This window comes from Denticeps clupeoides, chromosome 18, assembly GCF_900700375.1.
Source record: "Denticeps clupeoides chromosome 18, fDenClu1.1, whole genome shotgun sequence".
Classification (NCBI taxonomy): domain Eukaryota; kingdom Metazoa; phylum Chordata; class Actinopteri; order Clupeiformes; family Denticipitidae; genus Denticeps; species Denticeps clupeoides.
In genome coordinates, this window is record NC_041724.1 from 14,371,774 (window position 1) to 14,391,352 (window position 19,579).

At 43.4% G+C, this 19,579-nt stretch overlaps 1 protein-coding gene across 6 annotated transcripts in view; it reads left to right on the top strand.

Annotated features, from left to right (window-relative positions):
* Positions 1 to 19,579, top strand: part of pcdh11 (protocadherin 11) — a 152,900-nt gene that overhangs the window by 14,175 nt on the left and 119,146 nt on the right. For 5 of the 6 annotated variants that reach the window (XM_028960099.1, XM_028960102.1, XM_028960104.1 and 2 more), the window contains one exon: positions 2,847 to 5,333. In XM_028960099.1, the coding sequence (XP_028815932.1) occupies positions 2,847 to 5,333 (2,487 nt within the window). Of the gene's footprint in view, positions 1 to 2,846; positions 5,334 to 9,568; positions 11,019 to 19,579 lie in introns of those variants that run through there. The other variant, XM_028960103.1, reaches the window with a different exon arrangement.

Below are 19,579 nucleotides of genomic sequence, written 5' to 3' on the forward strand. Positions count from 1 at the left end.
ACTGAAACAAAACATATAAATCTTTCAATTGTATTTTATATGATTGCATATAAATCTTCAGCATTTTTTTATAAAAATGTACAGCATGAATACTTTGAATGGAAGTATAGTTTTATATGGAATGGAACTATATATTGGAACTATATATTTATAGTTTTGGTTAATTTTAGTGATACATGATCAGACGTACGCTCCACTGGTAGACCAGAAGCACAAAGCCGAGAAATTGTTCCTGTAAGTTCTGATCTGCTGGTATTTCACAGATTTGTCCAAATACATCCTTGCTCAGCCTAAACCTTGTTTTTTAAAGGGTTTGTTCATCCCTGAAAAATATGTATTTGCCCTGTGGCCTTTTGTGCCATTTGTCCATCTGGAGATGTCGAGATGTGTCTCCAAAATAATGGCACAACATGGTGCCCCCCCAAAAAAAGGTTGAACTTCGGCCACCAAATGCATTGAAGCAGGAGCAGCAGTTGCCACTGACAGCCATGGGTTAGCCTCAGCAGTCCAGTCCAGTCTAGATCATTATAAAGAAAATGGCCTCACAAAGTCCAGGGACTATTTAGTCCCATAATATTCTCATATGTTTGATGGGTGAAACACACAATAAAACAATGCATTAACATAAGCATATTTCTTTATATATGTATATATATAAATTGGGTGAACTGTTGTTTTAATAAAGTGATTGTCATTGTGATACACAGCAGCACAGCACACAGAGCACACAGTGAAATGTGTCCTCTGCTTTTAACCCATCATCCTTAGTGAGCAGTGGGCAGCCATGACAGGTGCCCGGGGAGCAGTGTGTGGGGACAGTGGCACCTCAGTGGCTCAGTGGCAAATCAGGGGTAACCTTCTGATTATGGGGCCTTAACCGTTAGGCCACCACTGTCCCAAAAAATGAATTGTGATACACAGCACCACACACAGTGACACAACGAAATGTGTCCTCTGCTTTTTGACCCATCACCCTTGGTGATGAAATGCGCCGGGGAGCAGTGTGTGGGGATGGTGCTTTGCTAAGTGGCACCTCAGTGGCACCTTGGCGGATCAGGATTTGAACCGGCCACCTTCTGATTACGGGGCCATTGAATGATTGAATGAATGATTGAATATAAGGCCTTTTGAATGATACGCCTAGACATACGCCTTTTCATCTTTCACTGTGCTACTGACTTTCCTTGTTCTAGCATAAGGATGCTTCCGACTGAAAAATGCATCAAAAGAAGCTATTTTTTTGGTAAATGTTGGTCTCCCTTTATGACTGTCTCCCCTTTTTAATATTTCTTTTAACCTAGAAAGGGTGGGACATGCACCGGGTCTGCTATGCAGCAGATCTGCGATCATAAATATTAGCGCCAGTTTTTGAAGGGGAAGGCAATTACTTTGAACAGTCGAAGCTGGCGTCTCGTGGGGATTACATGTGCATTTGTTTTCATTTTCTTTGGGCTTTTCCACCTCCGGATTTAGCCCTACTACTTTTTAAGCTGTGGTGGGGTTTTTTGGGCAGGTTAAAAAATGGGTTTATTGCCTTGCCTCCTATCTTCGACTGTCTCTTGAAATCCTGAGACTTTCCTCCTCATACCAAAGAAAGCCAATAGAGGTGATGTAAAATGTATTCATTTTGGTGGGGAAGTAGGGGAGCAGGCAGTGTGAACAGCACACGACCCTGAAATAGATTTCCTTACGAGCAATGCGCTATTGTTCTTTTTTCATGATTAAAAATGTTTCAAGAGATTCTTATACTCAATAAATAGTGATTTCTAGTTTCCATTGATTTAGAAAAACCTAAACGAAAGAAAGAAAGAAAGAAAGAAAGAAAGAAAGAAAGAAAGAAAGAAAGAAAGAAAGAAAGAAAGAATGAAGGAAATACTGTATTCTGCCACCTCTGCTACCCTTTTCAAGCCTACTGTGTGAAAAAAAAAAAAACACCATCAGACCAAAAACAGCTTTCACTCTCTCTCATGCCTTCCAGCTAAATATGGTTCCATGCTACACTCACATAAAACTGAAATTACAGTATGGAGGCCGGTGTACATGCATGTCCGTGGTGATGATGTTGCCATAGGCCTCTCAGGCCTGCTCTCATGGACACACTGTTATTTTATTCTGTTCCATGATTCAGTGTTGTGCTATATTCTCTCAATCTTTGTATGATATACTTTAACGCGCCCCCAGGGGCTTTTTGAAATTCAGAAATATCCTCCACCTCCTGCTTTTGGTAACAATACTGTGGTCTTCAAGATCCTGCTGTAAACTATGAAATTTACTGTAAATCTTGGCAAATAATAATAATAATAATAACAATGACAATAATAGAAATAATACAATGAGCCGAATAAAACTTTAACATTAACCTATACGTTGTTCATTTTGATTTAACTACATTGTGTTATTATGGGGTATATTGTTGTGATATTAATACATAGATATTTTATGTATAATTAACTAAATTCCCACCTTGGAGAAGACATATATAGATAAATATTGAGGTTTTGTGTAAATGCTCTTCAGATTTGTTGGGGAGCACGGATGTTTAACCAAGTCATTTCATTCAAAGTGCTTTTCATCCCCTGTGCTTTTATGTCAATATTTAGAGGACCTCATGCATAAGATTAAAGTACTTTCAACTAAAGCTTTTGCCAGTGTTTGTACAAACATCTGTGTAGGGCTAAAGCAAACCGTGCATTCAGAATATTGGTTGAAATCCAGCAAGCTGTGTGTTTTTGTATGTCTTGTTATTTGGCACCTTAAGCAATGTTCTAAACAGCAGCTGTTTTGCTGTTCTGTTTGTTGAGACAGAACTTGAAGCTGATTACAGTCTTCTCTTATTTCTTTTTCAGAGTGTAAGTGAGTTTGGTTTGGACATCATTGAGACCCCAGAGGGAGACAAGTGGCCTCAGCTCATTGTACAGCAGAGCCTAGATCGAGAAACCAAGGACACGTTTGTGATGAAGATCAAAGTGGAGGACGGGGGCACACCACCAAAGTCCAGCACCGCCATCCTGCAGGTCACAGTGTCTGATGTCAACGATAATCGACCCATCTTCAAAGACAGCGAGGTAGAGGTCAACGTGCCAGAGAATGCCCCCATGAGCACATCCGTCACACAGCTCCATGCCACCGATGCTGACCTGGGATCTAACGCACAAATCCACTTTTCATTCAGCAACCAGATATCTCCCTCAACAAAAAGGCACTTTGCCATAGACAGCTCCACTGGACTAATTACCGTCAAGCAACCTTTGGACCGAGAAGTCACCCCAGTCCACAAGCTAATTGTGTTAGCAAGCGATGGTGGCACCACCCCCTCCAGAGCTACAGTGATAGTCAACGTAACAGACATTAATGACAACGTTCCCTCCATAGACACCCGGTATATAATCAACCTGGTTAATGGCACAGTTTTGCTGTCCGAAAATGCACCTCTGAACACAAAAATTGCTCTTATTACCGTGACCGACAAAGATGCAGACCTGAATGGCAAAGTGACGTGTTACACAGACCATGATGTGCCCTTTTCACTGAAGCCCGTTTTCAACAATCAGTTCCTGCTGGAAACTGCGGCCCCTTTAGATTACGAGACCACCAGAGAATACGCCATTAGGATTGTTGCATCTGATTCTGGAAACCCTCATCTGAACACCTCAGCCATGGTCCTCATAAAAATCAAAGACGAAAACGACAACTCCCCTATCTTCTCCCAACCGGAGATTCAGCTCTCCATCCCAGAAAACAACGATCCAGCCACCCAGCTGATCAAAATCAGCGCCACAGACGCAGACAGCGGCCAGAACGCTGAGATCACTTATTGCCTGGGCCCTGATGCGCCTGACGGATTTAATATAGATCGACGGACAGGAATCCTTTCGGTTAGCAGGCGGCTGGACAGGGAGAAACACGAGAAGTACATGTTCACCGTCATAGCCAAGGACAATGGCTCCACGCCACTGCAGAGCAATGTCACTGTGAGGCTGATTGTCCAAGACATGAATGACAACAGCCCGTCCTTCACCCATCCCGAGTACAACTTCTATGTGCCTGAGAATTTGCCGCTGTATGGCACGGTCGGCCTGATCACGGTCACGGATGCGGACGCGGGCGAAAACGCTGTGGTCTCGCTGTCCATCTTGAATGCGAAAGACAATTTCATTATCGACTCCAAATCCGGAGTCATTAAACCCAACATCACCTTTGACCGCGAGCAGCAGAGCTCATACACTTTCATGGTGAAAGCGGTGGACGCCGGCCAGAAGCCGGCCACTTCCTATGCCAAGGTCACCATCAACGTCGTGGATGTGAATGACAACCGGCCGGTGTTTGTCATCCCCGCCTCGAACTACTCCTACGACCTGGTCCAGTCCAGCACCAGCCCCGGGTCGGTGGTGACCAGGGTCTTTGCCATCGACAATGACACGGGCATGAACGCCGAGCTTCAGTACAGCATCATTGGCGGATCACCGAGAGGACTGTTTGCCATTGACAGAACTTCGGGGAACATAACCCTGCAAGAGAAGATAGTTGCAGCCGATCTGGGGTTGCATAGGCTGGTGGTGAAGGTCAGGGACCTAGGGCAGCCCGAGTCACTGCACGCCGTTGCTCTAGTTCATCTCTTTGTGAATGACACTGTGTCCAATGCCACCTACATTCAAGAGCAGCTTCGCAAGAGCATGGAGACACCCTTAGACCGAAACGTTGGTGACAGTGACATTATCCCTCAAGCCAATGGCTACATCATTGTCGTCATTGCCATCATTGCGGGCACAATGACAGTTATCTTGGTGATTTTTGTGACGGCGCTGGTGCGCTGCCGCCAGACGCCAAGGCACAAGGTCGTGCAAAAGAGCAAGCAGAGTGGCGAGTGGGTGTCGCCCAACCAGGAGAATCGGCAAATCAAGAAGAAGAAGAAGAAAAAGAAGCGCTCCCCAAAGAGTTTACTCCTCAACTTTGTCACCATTGAAGAGTCCAAGCCTGATGACCTGGCTCACGAGCACATTAACGGCACCCTCGACCTCCCCGTTGAATTAGAGGAGCAGACAATGGGGAAGTACAACTGGGCCACTACGCCAACCACGTTCAAGCCGGACAGCCCTGACCTGGCCAAGCACTACAAGTCTGCGTCTCCCCAGCCCACCTTCCAAATCAAACCGGAGACCCCCGTTGCCCCCAAAAAGCACCACGTCATCCAGGAGCTCCCTCTGGACAATACGTTTGTGGTCGGCTGCGACTCTCTGTCCAAGTGCTCCTCCAGCAGCTCTGACCCGTACAGCGTCTCAGAGTGCAGCTGCCAGGGCGGCTTCAAGACCCCCGGGCAAATCCACACCCGACAGGTAATTTGGCACTTCCTCTCTTTAAGACCCTTCACAACTCCTGCCCATAACCTCCACCTTTCTAACTGTCTTATTGTAGATCGCACTACATTTGTTGGGGTCAGGGGGTGTAGCTATAAAACCTTGAGCGAACTTCCGTCGGCTTTGAATTTGGAGAATACGGCATGGCGCTAATGAGCGGTTCATTGAGGGAGTTCGGCGTTTGCCTCTGATCAGTGATAATAAGAGAATTCGCTGCGTTCCATCGTCTTGCCAGTCAGGCACAGCAGGGAGCGATACACAACCCAAGGAAAGTGTGAATATGCTGGAAATGCTGCAATTATGCAGCACAGCGGCATTAGGGCTGTTTGTTGGTGACAGAGTAATTGTGTTCATTCAAGGCAAAGCACTTGTTTGTGGTGTGGAGGCTTTTTTCTGCTTCCCAAGCAGAAAATGGAATAATATGTGAAAACAGAGTGAACTTGAACCCTCTTGCATCATCAAAATTTAACCACACCAAAAAATACCCCCCAAAAGAAACCAAGACAACAGTTACAACACACACACACACACTCACACACACTTACTACCCCCATTAGCATTAATGAAGTTGATTTAAACACCAGCGTATTCCACTTCCCCAATTCCCCGAAGACGCAGTCAAATGCAAAGTGGCTTATAAATAAAGGCAAGCGCAGGGACTGGATGCAAATCTGAGGTTAGAAAACATGGCCCTGTGTTGTGGTGGCAAGCTGTGCACCACGGGGCAAAAACTGAGCTCTGCAGTTTCGGGTCACGAAGGTCAAGGATAAAGCAGAGCTACGGAACAGGGGTACCCCGACAGGGAAGACGTATATATCCCTGACATCCAGCTCTATACCCTAGACTCTTTTAAATGACCGAAGGAAAGTTTATAAATGTGTACATGCATATTTATGAACAGTTTTTATTTATTTATTAACTTTTTTTTAAGAGGTACTTTTCTAATTCAGTCATCAGTCCCTTTAGGATCTTTTTATGGCTGATTTTTTTAACTATATTACCACTTATTTATTTATTTTGGGGTAGACTTTATTAACAATAAAATAGTAAATGCAAGACATTCATCTGTTTTCCATCCATGACCCTGGACAGTATACAGTATAATGTCTTCTGACAAATAGTTTGGTTGAACAATAATTTTCTTCACTTGCTTCAGGGCAAAATCCTGGATGGACTGCATATGTGAAATCTGAAATGTAAAGCGCGTATGAGACGTACCCTCATACATTGCACACGTAGTAATTGTAGGTGACACCCACGCTGAGTTAATATTCTCATTTTCATGATAAAAAAAAAAAAAACCTTTTTAAAATCTCTGCCGTGGCTCATTATTTCGTAAACCTTCTTATGCAGACAGATTGCTTAACATTCCTGGTTCATAATTCAGTTTACGTTTGCTGTCAAGTTGTCCAAATGGCTTTCTGTCAGCTTCGGTTATGTTTATCCCGAATTATGCAGAAATTTTAATTTGCTGTTGTTGTCAGAATGTTGCATCAGGCTAAGATATTGAAATACATCCAAGGCCAAATCAGAGACTTAAAATAGTCACAGTAGTTCACGGTTGTGTTTTTGTTAGAAAAAAATAAATAAAAAATGCTTATCCAAAGCGACTGAGCCAATGCCAAATTTTCCCACAGTGAGCTGCCTGACGTGTTTTAACTGTTAACATCTGTGCCGTGTTTACATTGGAACTCGTGTGTGTGTGTGTGTGTGCAAGAGGGGGGTAGAAGTATTATAATTACTTTTTAAAAGACACATTACTGAGAGTGATGATACCAAATTATGGAGATCAAAGAGTATTTCTCGAACAGAATAAGAAAATGAATGAATACTACTGACAAAATGTTTGTCATTATGTAATAGAGATATTATTTTTGTATTTCCATGCTCTGTGTCTGGTTGAGAGCTTTGATCGCCAATAGTCCCCCTTGTTCCGGCCTTCTGGTGGCCCGCTAAGGCGTTAAGTCATGCTTAGCTTCTGGAGAAACAATCTGTGCAGATGAAGGTCAGGGCGTGTTATAACAGAACCCATAACAGCTGAAGATAAAGGCCAGACAAAAACAGAGTTATGGCGCTGCGTGGATTACAGTATGCAAAGGGATCCCTTTTTTTTTTTTGGTGCATTAGAAGGAGTTTGTGTGTTTCCCATCTCCACTCATCTGTGTCTTTTATCTCACTCTCACTGTTCCCTGTCGGCGATTTTAGAGGTCAATCCCCCCTAGAGATGGGGAGCTTCTGTTGGAATATATGCCTTAGTTGTAGCAGATCAAATGAACACCACCCTGCATGACTGATCTCCGACAGCCCATGAATATGTGGGGATGGAAGAGCCAATAGGATCTACGTTTGGCCCATATTTCTGGTGCCTGGTGCATTTTTAGGTCATTGTTTGTGCCAAGCTAATCTCTTTTGACGCAGAACATCCATACATTAAATGTGGCTGTAGGCAAGCTAAAGCGTTAGACAGTGCATTGCGGTGAGCAAGACTAAATAAATGATTAAAAAAAATGCACATCTGCAAATTTCAGTAGAAAGCAGTGAATTCAGGTTACATAAGTTCAGCTGACACTAACAGATCCGCATTTAAAATGCAAATGAGGAGAACCTTCCTTTGGTAAATAGGCGTTTTTTTAGTCGGTGAAAAATAATGTATTCTATGCTACATAGCATAGCATTATGCTACGCTAGTATGTATGCTATGCTAAACCTTAATGCTAATATTTCACTCATTCATTGATTACTAACTATCCTTTTACTAACATTAAAACCGCTAACAAATGTGATTGAAATTAGACCTCAAATAGCACGTGCATATAACTGAACTGGTCTCGTATGACAACTGCATCACACACTGAAAATTGAAATTAAAATCCAGTTGGTTGATGTGGATTGCTTTTGAATACTGGCGGTGGAACAAGCATCTTTTTTAATCATTGTATACTTTATTATTTTTGCCATGTTTTGTTTTTATTTTTTGGAAAAACTAGATAGTCATCTGTGTTCATTTCTCCATTGCCCAGTTAGGCCTGAATTCAATGGGATCCATTGGCAGACGTGGAACTCGGTTGGGGGTACTCATCACTCACCATTAAAAAAAAATCAATCTGGTTGGGAAGCTGAAAACCAATCGGCCGATGAGTGACACAGCTCATGCGACACTAAACACTCGGGCTGCAGCTTACGTCAGGTTTCAGGTTCTGTTGAGGGTGAAATCCGCTGTGTTTCATTCCTTCTACAAGGACTCTGCTGGAGTGCAGATTGTAAGTAGCATTCATCTAGCCTTCAGTTAGCTGTTCAGCCGGTGATTGATGCCCCATCCAATAATGCAGGACTCTTTTTGTTTTGCCAGACATTACAGATGGGGAGTGTCTGAATTAAGTGTTTTGGCAGACTGAAACCTAGTAGTGCACTCATTGGCAGGTGAAAATGAATATTCCACGCCCCCGCCCCCCTCACAAAAATAAAATACATCCATTACCAAATAATCCATTCATTCACACATTCATTTCTTGTGCATCACATTTTAAATAGTATGGAACACTGAAGAACATACAGTTGTAATTCAGAACTCTATTAAAGTCACATCTCTCTATTCTCTCTATCTCTCTAAGAAACATGACAGCAACATTTGGTAAAATGTTGTATATTATATATTTTACCATTTTTGATTACATACTATTACGGTCAATTGTCTCACACAACAGTACATTAGCTAATGAAGAGTTTTGATTCGGTTTTATCCCACTCACATATATCTTCAAGAAGCAGCAGTTGTGTGACTGGGCTAAGAGAGCTGAGCGCGTACTGTTGGTCAGACATAAGGGGTGAGTGCTGCAGTAGCGTGGTGGATGGAAATAAAAAAAAAAAAATCAAATAAATAAATAATCTGGAGTGTCTGAAGCATTCGGGTCAGCCTACATGCCGCCAGTAGCACGGGCAGGAGCACTCTTCAAGGCGCTGTAACCAGGAAAGGCAGCCTTGAGAAATGCTTCTGTCCATCATTTCTCTTATTACTTTCATTCTCTCTGCCTCTCTCTCTGCCCCCCCCTCCCTCTCTTTGTATATCTCTGTATATGTGATTCTAATGTATGCAGGGAGAAACGTTTCTATTTCAGTGTTCTTATTATCATACACAGGGGTGTGCAAACTGCACCTTAGCTGCCCAGATTACATTTTAACTCCAATCTCCGTATATCTGTCTCTCTATATTACAGGAGACGGCACTGAAACCACCACTCTATGGCACACTCTGTGGCCCAGGTACAGCTCGCTCCCAAAGGATTAAAATCAATCTCTAGCTGCCAGTTCCTAGAGAGAAAAAGAGAGGGAGGAAGGGTGGCACAGACTGAAGACCATCCATACTGTACAGGTCGTCTCCCGCCTCAATCCAACACCTAGAGAGGAACGAAAAACTCTAAAAGAGAACTTTAAAGAGGGGACAAAAGAGAGAAAGAACCACCACGCCGCATGAAGGCCCAACTGGAGCTTTAGCTAGAGAACGGTTGTGACAAGCGGCTGTCAAATCACTCGCCAGAGTCTCTGAACAGGGCGTGGCCTGGCTGCATTCACCTAGTTACACCGCACCACTCCTACCAATCATGAATTGAATGCACCCCTACATATACACACACCTAACTGTACATATTGTAAACACACTCACTGTTGTCTGTGTGTGTATTTATTCTGTTGCATTGTTAAAAAAAGAAAAGAAAAGAAAAGAAAAGAAGAAAAAAAGCAATATGGAAGAAAAAAAAAAGGTGACTTTTTTTGCAGGCTGATTGATTTTGAGCACACTAAAGCTCCACTGATGAATGCAGCAGTGCTGACTACTCTTTCACCCACTCAGTGACACTGTCAATGTGCCAGCACACAGGGAGGCGAGCATTAGACGCCCTGTAACCGCTAGTGTATATGTGTGTGTGTGTGTGTGTGTGTGTGTGTGTGTGTGTGAGAGAGAGAGTCAATGCCGACACACTGGAATCAGGGGACATAATAGTCTGTCCCAAGCCACCAATCACAAGAGACTGGATCCTCGCTGTTCTCATCAAACACTGGCTGTTAAAGAAGACCTTTATTTGTTTGTCTGTTGTAGTCAGAATTGCTATTAAGAGCTTATTTAACCTGTGCAGTATGTTTAATTAATTCCAAATGAAATAAATATAAATTATATAAATGAAAAAAAAGTGCTCAGGTTATTCTCCATAGGCTTAAGCAGACGTATCTGGACGTAAATGGACGTGTTGTTCAGTAAGTGGAGTATGATATACCAAAACACCAAATTTAGCAGGCCTCTGCAGCAATAAGGTAAACAGCCCAGAATCATGTCACACAACGCACAGCACTGTTTATATTCCGATGTTACATATGATACCGCTCGTTACAGTACACGTATTCCACCATTGGAAATATTACAGGGCAGTCTCCAAATATGGACTGTGCCACTGCAACAGCTATAATGGTTTATCAAACAATTATTTTATTTTTTTTATATATAGAAATGTGACAAATCTATTATGCTTTATTAGTAGAAATGCATTTTTTTTTTTTTTGGGAGAGGAAGGAGTCATTACTTTTGCCAGATGTGAAGTACAATATGCACCTTACGTTACCTTTGTACTATTAAATTGCCAATGTGATCAGTAAAACTGTACGATGTTTTATGTATCTTTGGGCTTCTGAGTTTTATTAAAGTCTTTCTTTTTTCTTTTTTTTTTTGCATTGTACCCACTCATTTCCCACGGCCTGGTTTATTAAAACTGTCATTCATTCTGCCTAATGTGCCTCAATCATGCATACCTCACCGCGCTTAATCACCATCGTCATTCATCGCCACCGTCTGACTAATGCATCGATGCTGAATCGGAGCTCAGTCAGCCAAAGGTCGCAGTGTGGCAAACGTACAGCGTTGTGACACATCTATTTAATAGAGATAATAATGATAAAGGCAAAAACAATAAGGGGTAAAATCGAATTTAACATCTGCTTGTGTCATTACTGAGCTGAGACACCCAATGAACCCAATCAACCTGTCAGCCACAGGTAAAGCATCATGGGAAAATGCGAACATTTGAGAGAAGGTGAATTAATGAGTGTGAGAGAGCAAGTGATCGTTTTATCACATCCCAAAAAAAAAAAAAAAAAAGAACCAGTGACTGCGGTATAATTAGGAGCACAGAGCGCGCCGCTGATGCTTATCGAGGCTCGGAAGTAGACCCGTTTGTTTCCGGCACTCGCTGCTAAAACCTCCACGCGACACCCTGACCCGATGGGTCGGATTATTCGTGTTGCCGCTGCACAGCCCCTGCGGAAGGCTGTTCTCCGGGGCACATGAAAGAAACCAGGAAAAGAGGGAGCGGCGGGAAGAAATGGAAACAGTTTAATTGCTTATCAAAGTCGCTTTATATATCGAGACTGGAGAGCTAATCGTCTCCCTTGAGGGAAGCGTGTCCTTCGTGATTAGAGAAAATGGCGCACACCCCAGTTGAGTACACACATGCCTCTTCGGAGAGGGTGTGCAAATGTCAAAGTGCTATTAATAGCGCAACACACACCTGCAATGTCACCAACAAAATGTTAGCGGGTGTACAACGGGACCGCGTACTTTCCCAAACGCCACGACTCACACTGGAATAGACTTTTGGATTCTTGGAAGGCAGTTGGACTAATCAGAGGGATTTTGTTTCGCTATATGCCCCGCCACTTTATTTAGCAGCAGCGCTGAACTTTTTGTGGAGGATCCCTGAGGGAAGGGTATTAAGAGTAAGCGGCCGGGCATCACGTGACCCAACTTCAGCACTGAGAAGGGGTTTAAACTGTGCCAGTTGAAACAGTTCCATCAAACTGAAATTCTAAATACTGAATACTGAGCACTGACTTGGTGTTACAATATACATAGCCCAGCATGCATATACAGTACAGGCCAAAAGTTTGGACACACCTCATTCAATGTGTTTTTTTTATTTCTCACTGAATTCTTTAATTCTCACTGAAGGCATCAAAACTATGAATAAACACATGTGGAGTTTTGTACTTAACAAAAAAAGGTGAAATAACAGAAAACATGTTTTATATTCTAGTTTCTTTGCCCTGATTACTGCTTTGCACACTCTTGGCATTCTCTCGATGAGCTTCAAGAGGTCGTCACCTGAAATGCTTTTCCAACAGTCTTGATGGAGTTCCCAGAGGTGTTTAGCACTTGTTGGCCCCTTTACCTTCACTCTGCGGTCCAGCTCACCCCAAACCATCTCGACTGGGTTCAGGTCCGGTGACTGTGGAGACCATGTCTCCACTTTTTGTTAAGTACATAACTCCACATGTGTTCATTCATAGTTTTGATGCCTTCAGTGAGAATCTTCCATGTAAATGGTGATGAAAATAAAGAAAACACATTGAATGAGAAGGTGTGTCCAAACCTTTGGCCTGTACTGTATATTGTTTTTACTACAATTAAAAATCTAAATGTGTATCCAAAAATCTGTTAATTTGTATTGGTTGATCTTTAGGTCAGCAATTTGAATAGAACACATTTGAAACTGATTTACAGTAAATCATTAACAAACTAGCTGTTGAAACAATGCTGATACTCAGGTTGATTTTAAAAACTGAGACAGAATTCAACGTAGATTCGTGATGCTGATTCTCCTGAAAGTGCCCCACTAGACACATGATTCATTTCATAATCACTCTGGAAGCAGTCACACACTGAAGTTTTGGAGGCTGTCCTGAATTGGACTCCTGTCTGTTTAAGATTAATGACCCTGTGCTAAGTGCAGCAATTTGTTCTTTTGCGAATTGTTAGCATATAGAGAGTGTGGCTCAAAAGGTTGATTCATAGCAAGTCAAATGATTCTGTACTATTATGTTTTCAACACTCTCATTTTTTTTCTTTTTATTGCACTATGCAGGATTTCATCCAACAAGGGGGAAATGTGTTCCAGTGTTTTAATGCTAATTACGTAAATGCACTCTGATGCATTTACTCTGAGGGAACACACACACACACACACACACACGCACATTGCAAGCAAACGCGCTGTGTCGACATTCTTGAATTTTTGTAGTGCACTTGGCGTGGTGACATGGCTGCTTGGCAGGCGGTGCCTCCGCTTGGTCGATACCAGAACATGTCTCCCTTCATGGATCCCTAATTGAATAGAGTCAGAGTTTATGAGGGGGCTGATTAATGTGGCCCGCTTTGTAATGTAATGGTCACCATAATGGAAGACCTCCGAAGGGAAGACTTGCCGCGCAACCTTGGAAATGTTAATGCGTCCATCGCGCGGTGGCGGCCCGCGGCTTAAACGCTGCGCCGCCGCAACTGCATCCGGTGTCGCGGCGTGCATAAATAAACGCCGCTTTCGCTGTAAACGAGAATCGATGCGCTATTAGGAGATTGCTAGGGATTGTGATCTGCGCGGGACCCGGAGCAGTGTCCTCCGGCCTGGCGCCGGGAGGCCTGTCCCTGCAGTAGGAGGCCGCGTGGCGCGTTGCATCACCGCGCCGGCGTCGGGCCTCTCCTTAATTGTTATAAATCCGTCGGGAATTTAGCAGCCGTGGGACGAGAACAACGTATCCGGTCCCCCGAGGCATCGCTGCCGACTGCGTGCGCCGTGCCGTCGGCGGCGAACGTGTTCTGTGCGGCGGTGCAGGAAACAGGAAGATGCTCTCTTGCTGTTTTTTTTTTCCTTTTTCTTTTTTTTCCCTTTTTTTTTTTCTTTTTTTCCTTTTTCTTTTTTTTTTTTTTTTTAAATCTTTGCACTCAAGGCAGGAGGAGGCTCCGGGAGGCTGCTGCCAAATCTCTGCCAGACTGAATAATTCAATCACCCCCCCTCTCCGTGCTGCAGTGCACCTCTGTGTGCACAACAGTCAAATCACAGCCAGAAGACAGTGGTGCGTCTCGGCGACGCGAAGACGCGGCCGGTCAGATGCGGCACAGCCCGGCAGCTCCTGGACGTTTCCATGCCGCGCCGTTTCTTTTCCGAGAGTTTTCCTGTGGAGGTGACATTTGGTGCCAGTGTGTGTTCAGCAGTGGCATCACTCGTATCCAAGGGGGACAGTTATCCGCCCTACTGAGATAATGTCCCATAATGTCATTGGTCCCTTGCATTTGTAATTACAACAAAGTTTCTAGAACTCCTGCATTACCGAGACGTGTTTCTATTAAGCATCCTGTCATCCAGTAGCTGAGAGGACAGGAAAGATCTGAGGAACGCTCTGGAGTTTGCTTCTTCTAGGTGGTAGTAGCCTAGTGGGCAACACACTCGCCTATGAACCAGAAGACCCAGGTTTAAATCCTACTTACACCCATTGTGTCCCTGAGCAAGACACTTAATCCTAAGTTGTTCCAGGGGGGGGACTGTCCCTGTAACTACTGACTGTAAGTCACTCTGGATAAGGGCGTCTGATAAATGCTGTAAATGTAAATGTAAATGTATTGTGGCTTAAGAATGATGCCAGATTTTTGTGTGCGCTTCCTTTCCTAAAGTCACCAGCACTTCCTACAGCTACAGTGATGTCATGTCCACATACAATTTTAAAGATTGAAGGTCAGTGGCTCTCAAACTTTTCACTAGGAGTACCAACACCTCATAAAATATTTGGCTCTGCACAGGCCACCAAAAGACCGAAGCGACATTAGGAGATTGAGGACTAGCATACAATAAGAATAACCTCTGTCTCAATATTGAATTCTGCAAGGTTGTAAGCTGGTTGTAAAATGTGCCGGACACGAGTGGTCACCAAGTCAAAAAACCTGGTGGTTGGTCTGGTGTAAAGCTGTGTTTCGCACAATATCCACGCACGTTTTAGGCCTGCGGAAGTGTGGTTCCTGTGGATGAACAGGTTTTCTGAGCTCTGCATCTAAGAAGGGACTCTATTTCCAGATTAAATACGAAAGGAATTACATTGTTGTTTCACTCTAATCCCTGCATCTTTGAAAAGCTCTTTTCTGAAAGGAAAAAAAGATTTTAATTTAGAGGGCATGTACTGTGTTGCGTCCTGCCTGAGTGGAATCTGTGAGGACAGCAGTTTGTCGACCATCCTTCAAGTCTTGTTGTCTTCCTCCTGTCCAGGAGGATGTTTAATGAGGTCAAAGGTTGTAAAAAAAAAGAAATCTAGGGTCTCCCAGCTGGGTGGAGGAATGTCAGAGTCCTTAGCGATTCCCGTGTCCCATGTCTACACCTGCTGGTGTACAGAGATGCCATGTCTGTGTACAATTTAAAGCGAAAGTGAAGTGACTGTCATTGTGATACACTGCAAGCACAGCACATGGTGACACACTGAAATGCTTCGCCTGCATTCAACCCATCACCTTGGTGAGCAGCGGGCAGACACGAAAACCACCCAGAGAGCAGCGTGTGGGGACGGTACCTTGATTGGTGGCACCTCAGTGGCACCTTCTGATTATGGGTCTGCTTCCTTACCCGCTAGGCCACCACTGCCCCAGCCTCATGGCAACTCTACGTAACTTTCTGCCCTTTTGCATGTTGAAAGTAGCAGTAACATTGTGTTTCCTATACACCTTACAAAGAACATATACTAACAATAACAAAATACTCTCCCCATGTTGGATCAGGTTTCCTCCTGGTCCTCCAGTTTCCCTCTTCTGTCTAAAGGCATGCACGCCCTGTCACTGGATGGGCTCTGGCAGCCGTGTCCCTGATTAGGATTCAGCCTGAAAACAGCATGAAATGAGACAGAACTGGTGACACAGGTCACCAATACTAAACAGATGCTTGAATGCAATCGAAAACAAGTACAATTAAGTGCATCTATAACTCTGACTAAATGCTAATAAAGTCTATAATGGTTTGTTTTCAGATGAGTGTTTTTTAACAAATGTTAACTGTTTAGTGAACCCGTTGGAAAATGGCTTTATCACTACGGGTAATTCAGCACTTGAGTTCTATTTGCATGGATCGTTAAGTGAAAAGTTCATATTTTTACTGATCAAAATTTGGCAGGGTGGAGGAAGGACAGCTTTTTATTCTAAAGATCTTTAAGACCCAGTCAAGGTACGTGTGGGCTAATTAGCTTATCTATGTAATGTGATGTAAAGCCTTAATGGGCATTTGTACTACATTACATTACACTGTAAGCAGCTCTTATCTGGAGCTATTTACAGTCATTAGTTACAGGGACAGTCCCACCTGGTGCAGTTCAGGGTTAAGTGTCTTGCCCGGGGACACAATGGTTTGACGCAGCGACTTTGAGGTCATCTGGTTCGTACTCTACATCCCTATGTCACCTATTTGATGACATTTCTTCTTTCTGTCCAGGTTCTTGCAGCAACTTTCTGTACAACACAACTTCTAGCAACACCGCTAGGAACATAATAATCCAATTTGTAGTACTCACGTGGACCACTCGCCGAAAGGCGGAGTGCGTTTGTTTTATTTGACCAAGAGTTCGAGGGTTAGAGGGTTCGATGTGGAACAGGTTGAGCGGCAGAGACTTAAAGACACGGTTGAGAGCATTGTCTTTGGCCAACGTAATCCCGCTAATCCAGGACAAAATTCTTGATTTACTTGTGTAAAAGAGATTGGGAGAGGCACAGCCCATCTTAGAGGAGCTGGTAATCTGGTTTGGACAGAGGACTCAGAGGTATTTAGCCAGCCTTAACATTTGCCAAAGCAGATGGCAGAGAGGGGGGCGGGAGCGACCAAAGTTCCACATCCATCCACCGGAGGGGAAAAAAGAACAGTGGATGATAATCAATGTTGTTTATTTTGCTGCTTGACTCCTTAAGTACTTTCAGCCAGATTATAGGATTTCCCGGGGATAATCGGAGGCAGCAGACAATTGTCTTTTTCCCCCATCCTGAAAGTACGCCCCGCGAAACGCGTAAAGAAGGCGCTTTAGAGTGGATGTCGGCCCCTAATTCCTGATTAGTCCCGTTCCAAACCCTGCTAAAATTAACCGGGCAGGGTGCTAATCACTGTGCCTCAGACAGACGCCGCTCCGCCGAGGAGTGGACGTTCTTCGTCTGACAGGGAGCAGACGTCCCGCGAGGGAAGCCCAATTAGGATGGGCTTTTGAACTCTGCTCCCAGTGATGTGCTGACCACGCGACGGACAAGCGGTCTGTCGCCACATGTCTCGGAGCCAATGTTAAATTACAACAGATGCCATCGGGAGAAAAAGAAAAATATAAATAAAAGTTTTCAAACTGTAACAAGTACATAAATAAAAAAATCCACAAAGAGTGTTCAACATGATGTTAAAGTCAATGAGTAATAGATGTGTGTCCCCACTGATAGGTCCAAATTATGTGAATAGGTCGATTTATTATTATAAATTTATTATGACTTGGTCACCAAGTCAAAAAAACCTGGTGGTTGGTCTGATGTAAAGCTGTGTTTCGCACAGGATCCACGCACGTTTTAGGCCAAGTCTTATTATAAGCAATGAAATGTGAGATTTCTCATGGGGACACTATATATATTATCATTCAGAACGTCAGAATGCTATCTTATGCATTTTTCCATTGCTTTTAAACCAATTTGGATGTCTATGCTCAGTTGCTTGCTAGTTAAATTGATGCTTAATAAAAAATATATGTGATCACAAGCAAGCAGTGATGAAGAGTTTGAATGTTATCTTACACCATCACATCCAGGTATTTAAATAAGGTGGTTGAAATAGGCATCATCATCATCATCATAAACATCATCATTAAGAAACAGCGTGGCTACAGTGTGACAAGTTTTAAAAAGTCATGCGTTATGAACAGAAGCATTATGCCCTATTTAACCCCTGCGTCCTCTAACCTCATACTACTGGTAGTATCTTTAATCATGCCAGCGCGTCCGCAACAAAAGCATTTGTCTAATTAGTTCTGTGTTTTAACTAATTAGTGGCTAGATCATGTATATTTAAAAAATGCCATTCGCAGAATTCTTGGAAAACTGAGGGCGGATTGACTTAATTGGATGGACATTCCTAAACAAGAGGCCTTGCAGAGCGACCATGGCTGTCATTGATCCTGATCTGCCTCGTCTCTTATGAAGCCCGGGAGCTGCTTCCATTCTGGAGGCGAGCTAATGACAGTGGACAGCCTGGTTAGCAACCAGGGACAGAATTAGTGCCGCCGTATGCACCGCAGGTACAGGAATTGGTCACTGCGAGTAGTGCGGCCAAAAAAATGTTGCGAGATCTGTTAATGGAGCTCGCTAATTAGCCACCCACATATATCTACACAGATTGGGCCGGTGCGAGGATGTCAGGGCAGGCACCGTGTCTTACCAATTCACCGCCGAGCTGCTGTAATTAAAAGCGAGCAGCCGGAGCACTAACCGGCTGGTTGGACTGATTTTATTTCGCATGGACAACTTCGAGATGCTGACTTTGTCGTTCTCTTGGATTCCTATGATTGACTGCGATCTAAATTGAGTTTTTTTAAGACCCAAATCTATGTAATTCAGCACTTTTGACCAGAGTATTAGAGTATTCTTAGAGTACAAGGTAAACCAACAATGTGAATATGATTTGCTTGTACACACATTTTAATTAAACTAATCTAGTCAAAGGTGTTAGTCTCAGATGCAAGCAAATTTGTTCAAGTGACCAAAACCCCCTGTCAGATTTCGACAATTCATTGATTTAATATCAGTAGTTAAATGCTGGTTTTCTTTCTGATTTATGGATATCGTTTCTGGAATCAAATTGAATGATTAATACATTCTTTGTTTCTCATTAATATTATGTCGATTCATGAACAGCTTCAGAATTACTGTTAGGAATAAACCTGCCTAGCCTCTACAGCACAGTAAATATCTTCCCCTTCAATAAATTCTTCATTTTTTTCCCCAATTTTAATTCCTAATATCTATTTTATTGCAGCTACATCTTTATAGGTAAGATTGCAAAAATCCCACCCTTTCATGGTGTTTTCCATTGCAACACTGTTTAGAGATTAATCACAAAAAAATGATAATTAATCCTTCTGAAATCCATTCTTTAGCATCTTAAAATTCCTTGGAGCCCAGACCACCACCGTATGTAGTATGTAGTTACATTCCCCGAGAACATGTACTTACTGCATTATGAAGGGGAAGTGCCTATCACTAAGGGGTTAAGCCAGTAAAGCGGGTGCTATTGATTACTTATGGACGGGCCTTTGGGTGGTTTTCCGCGCGAGCGGCTGCCGTTTCTGGAGACGCAGCAGGAGCGTGGCGCTAACCGCTATCCAGATTGTAGACCCCAGGGAGATGCCCCCGCCGACCCCGA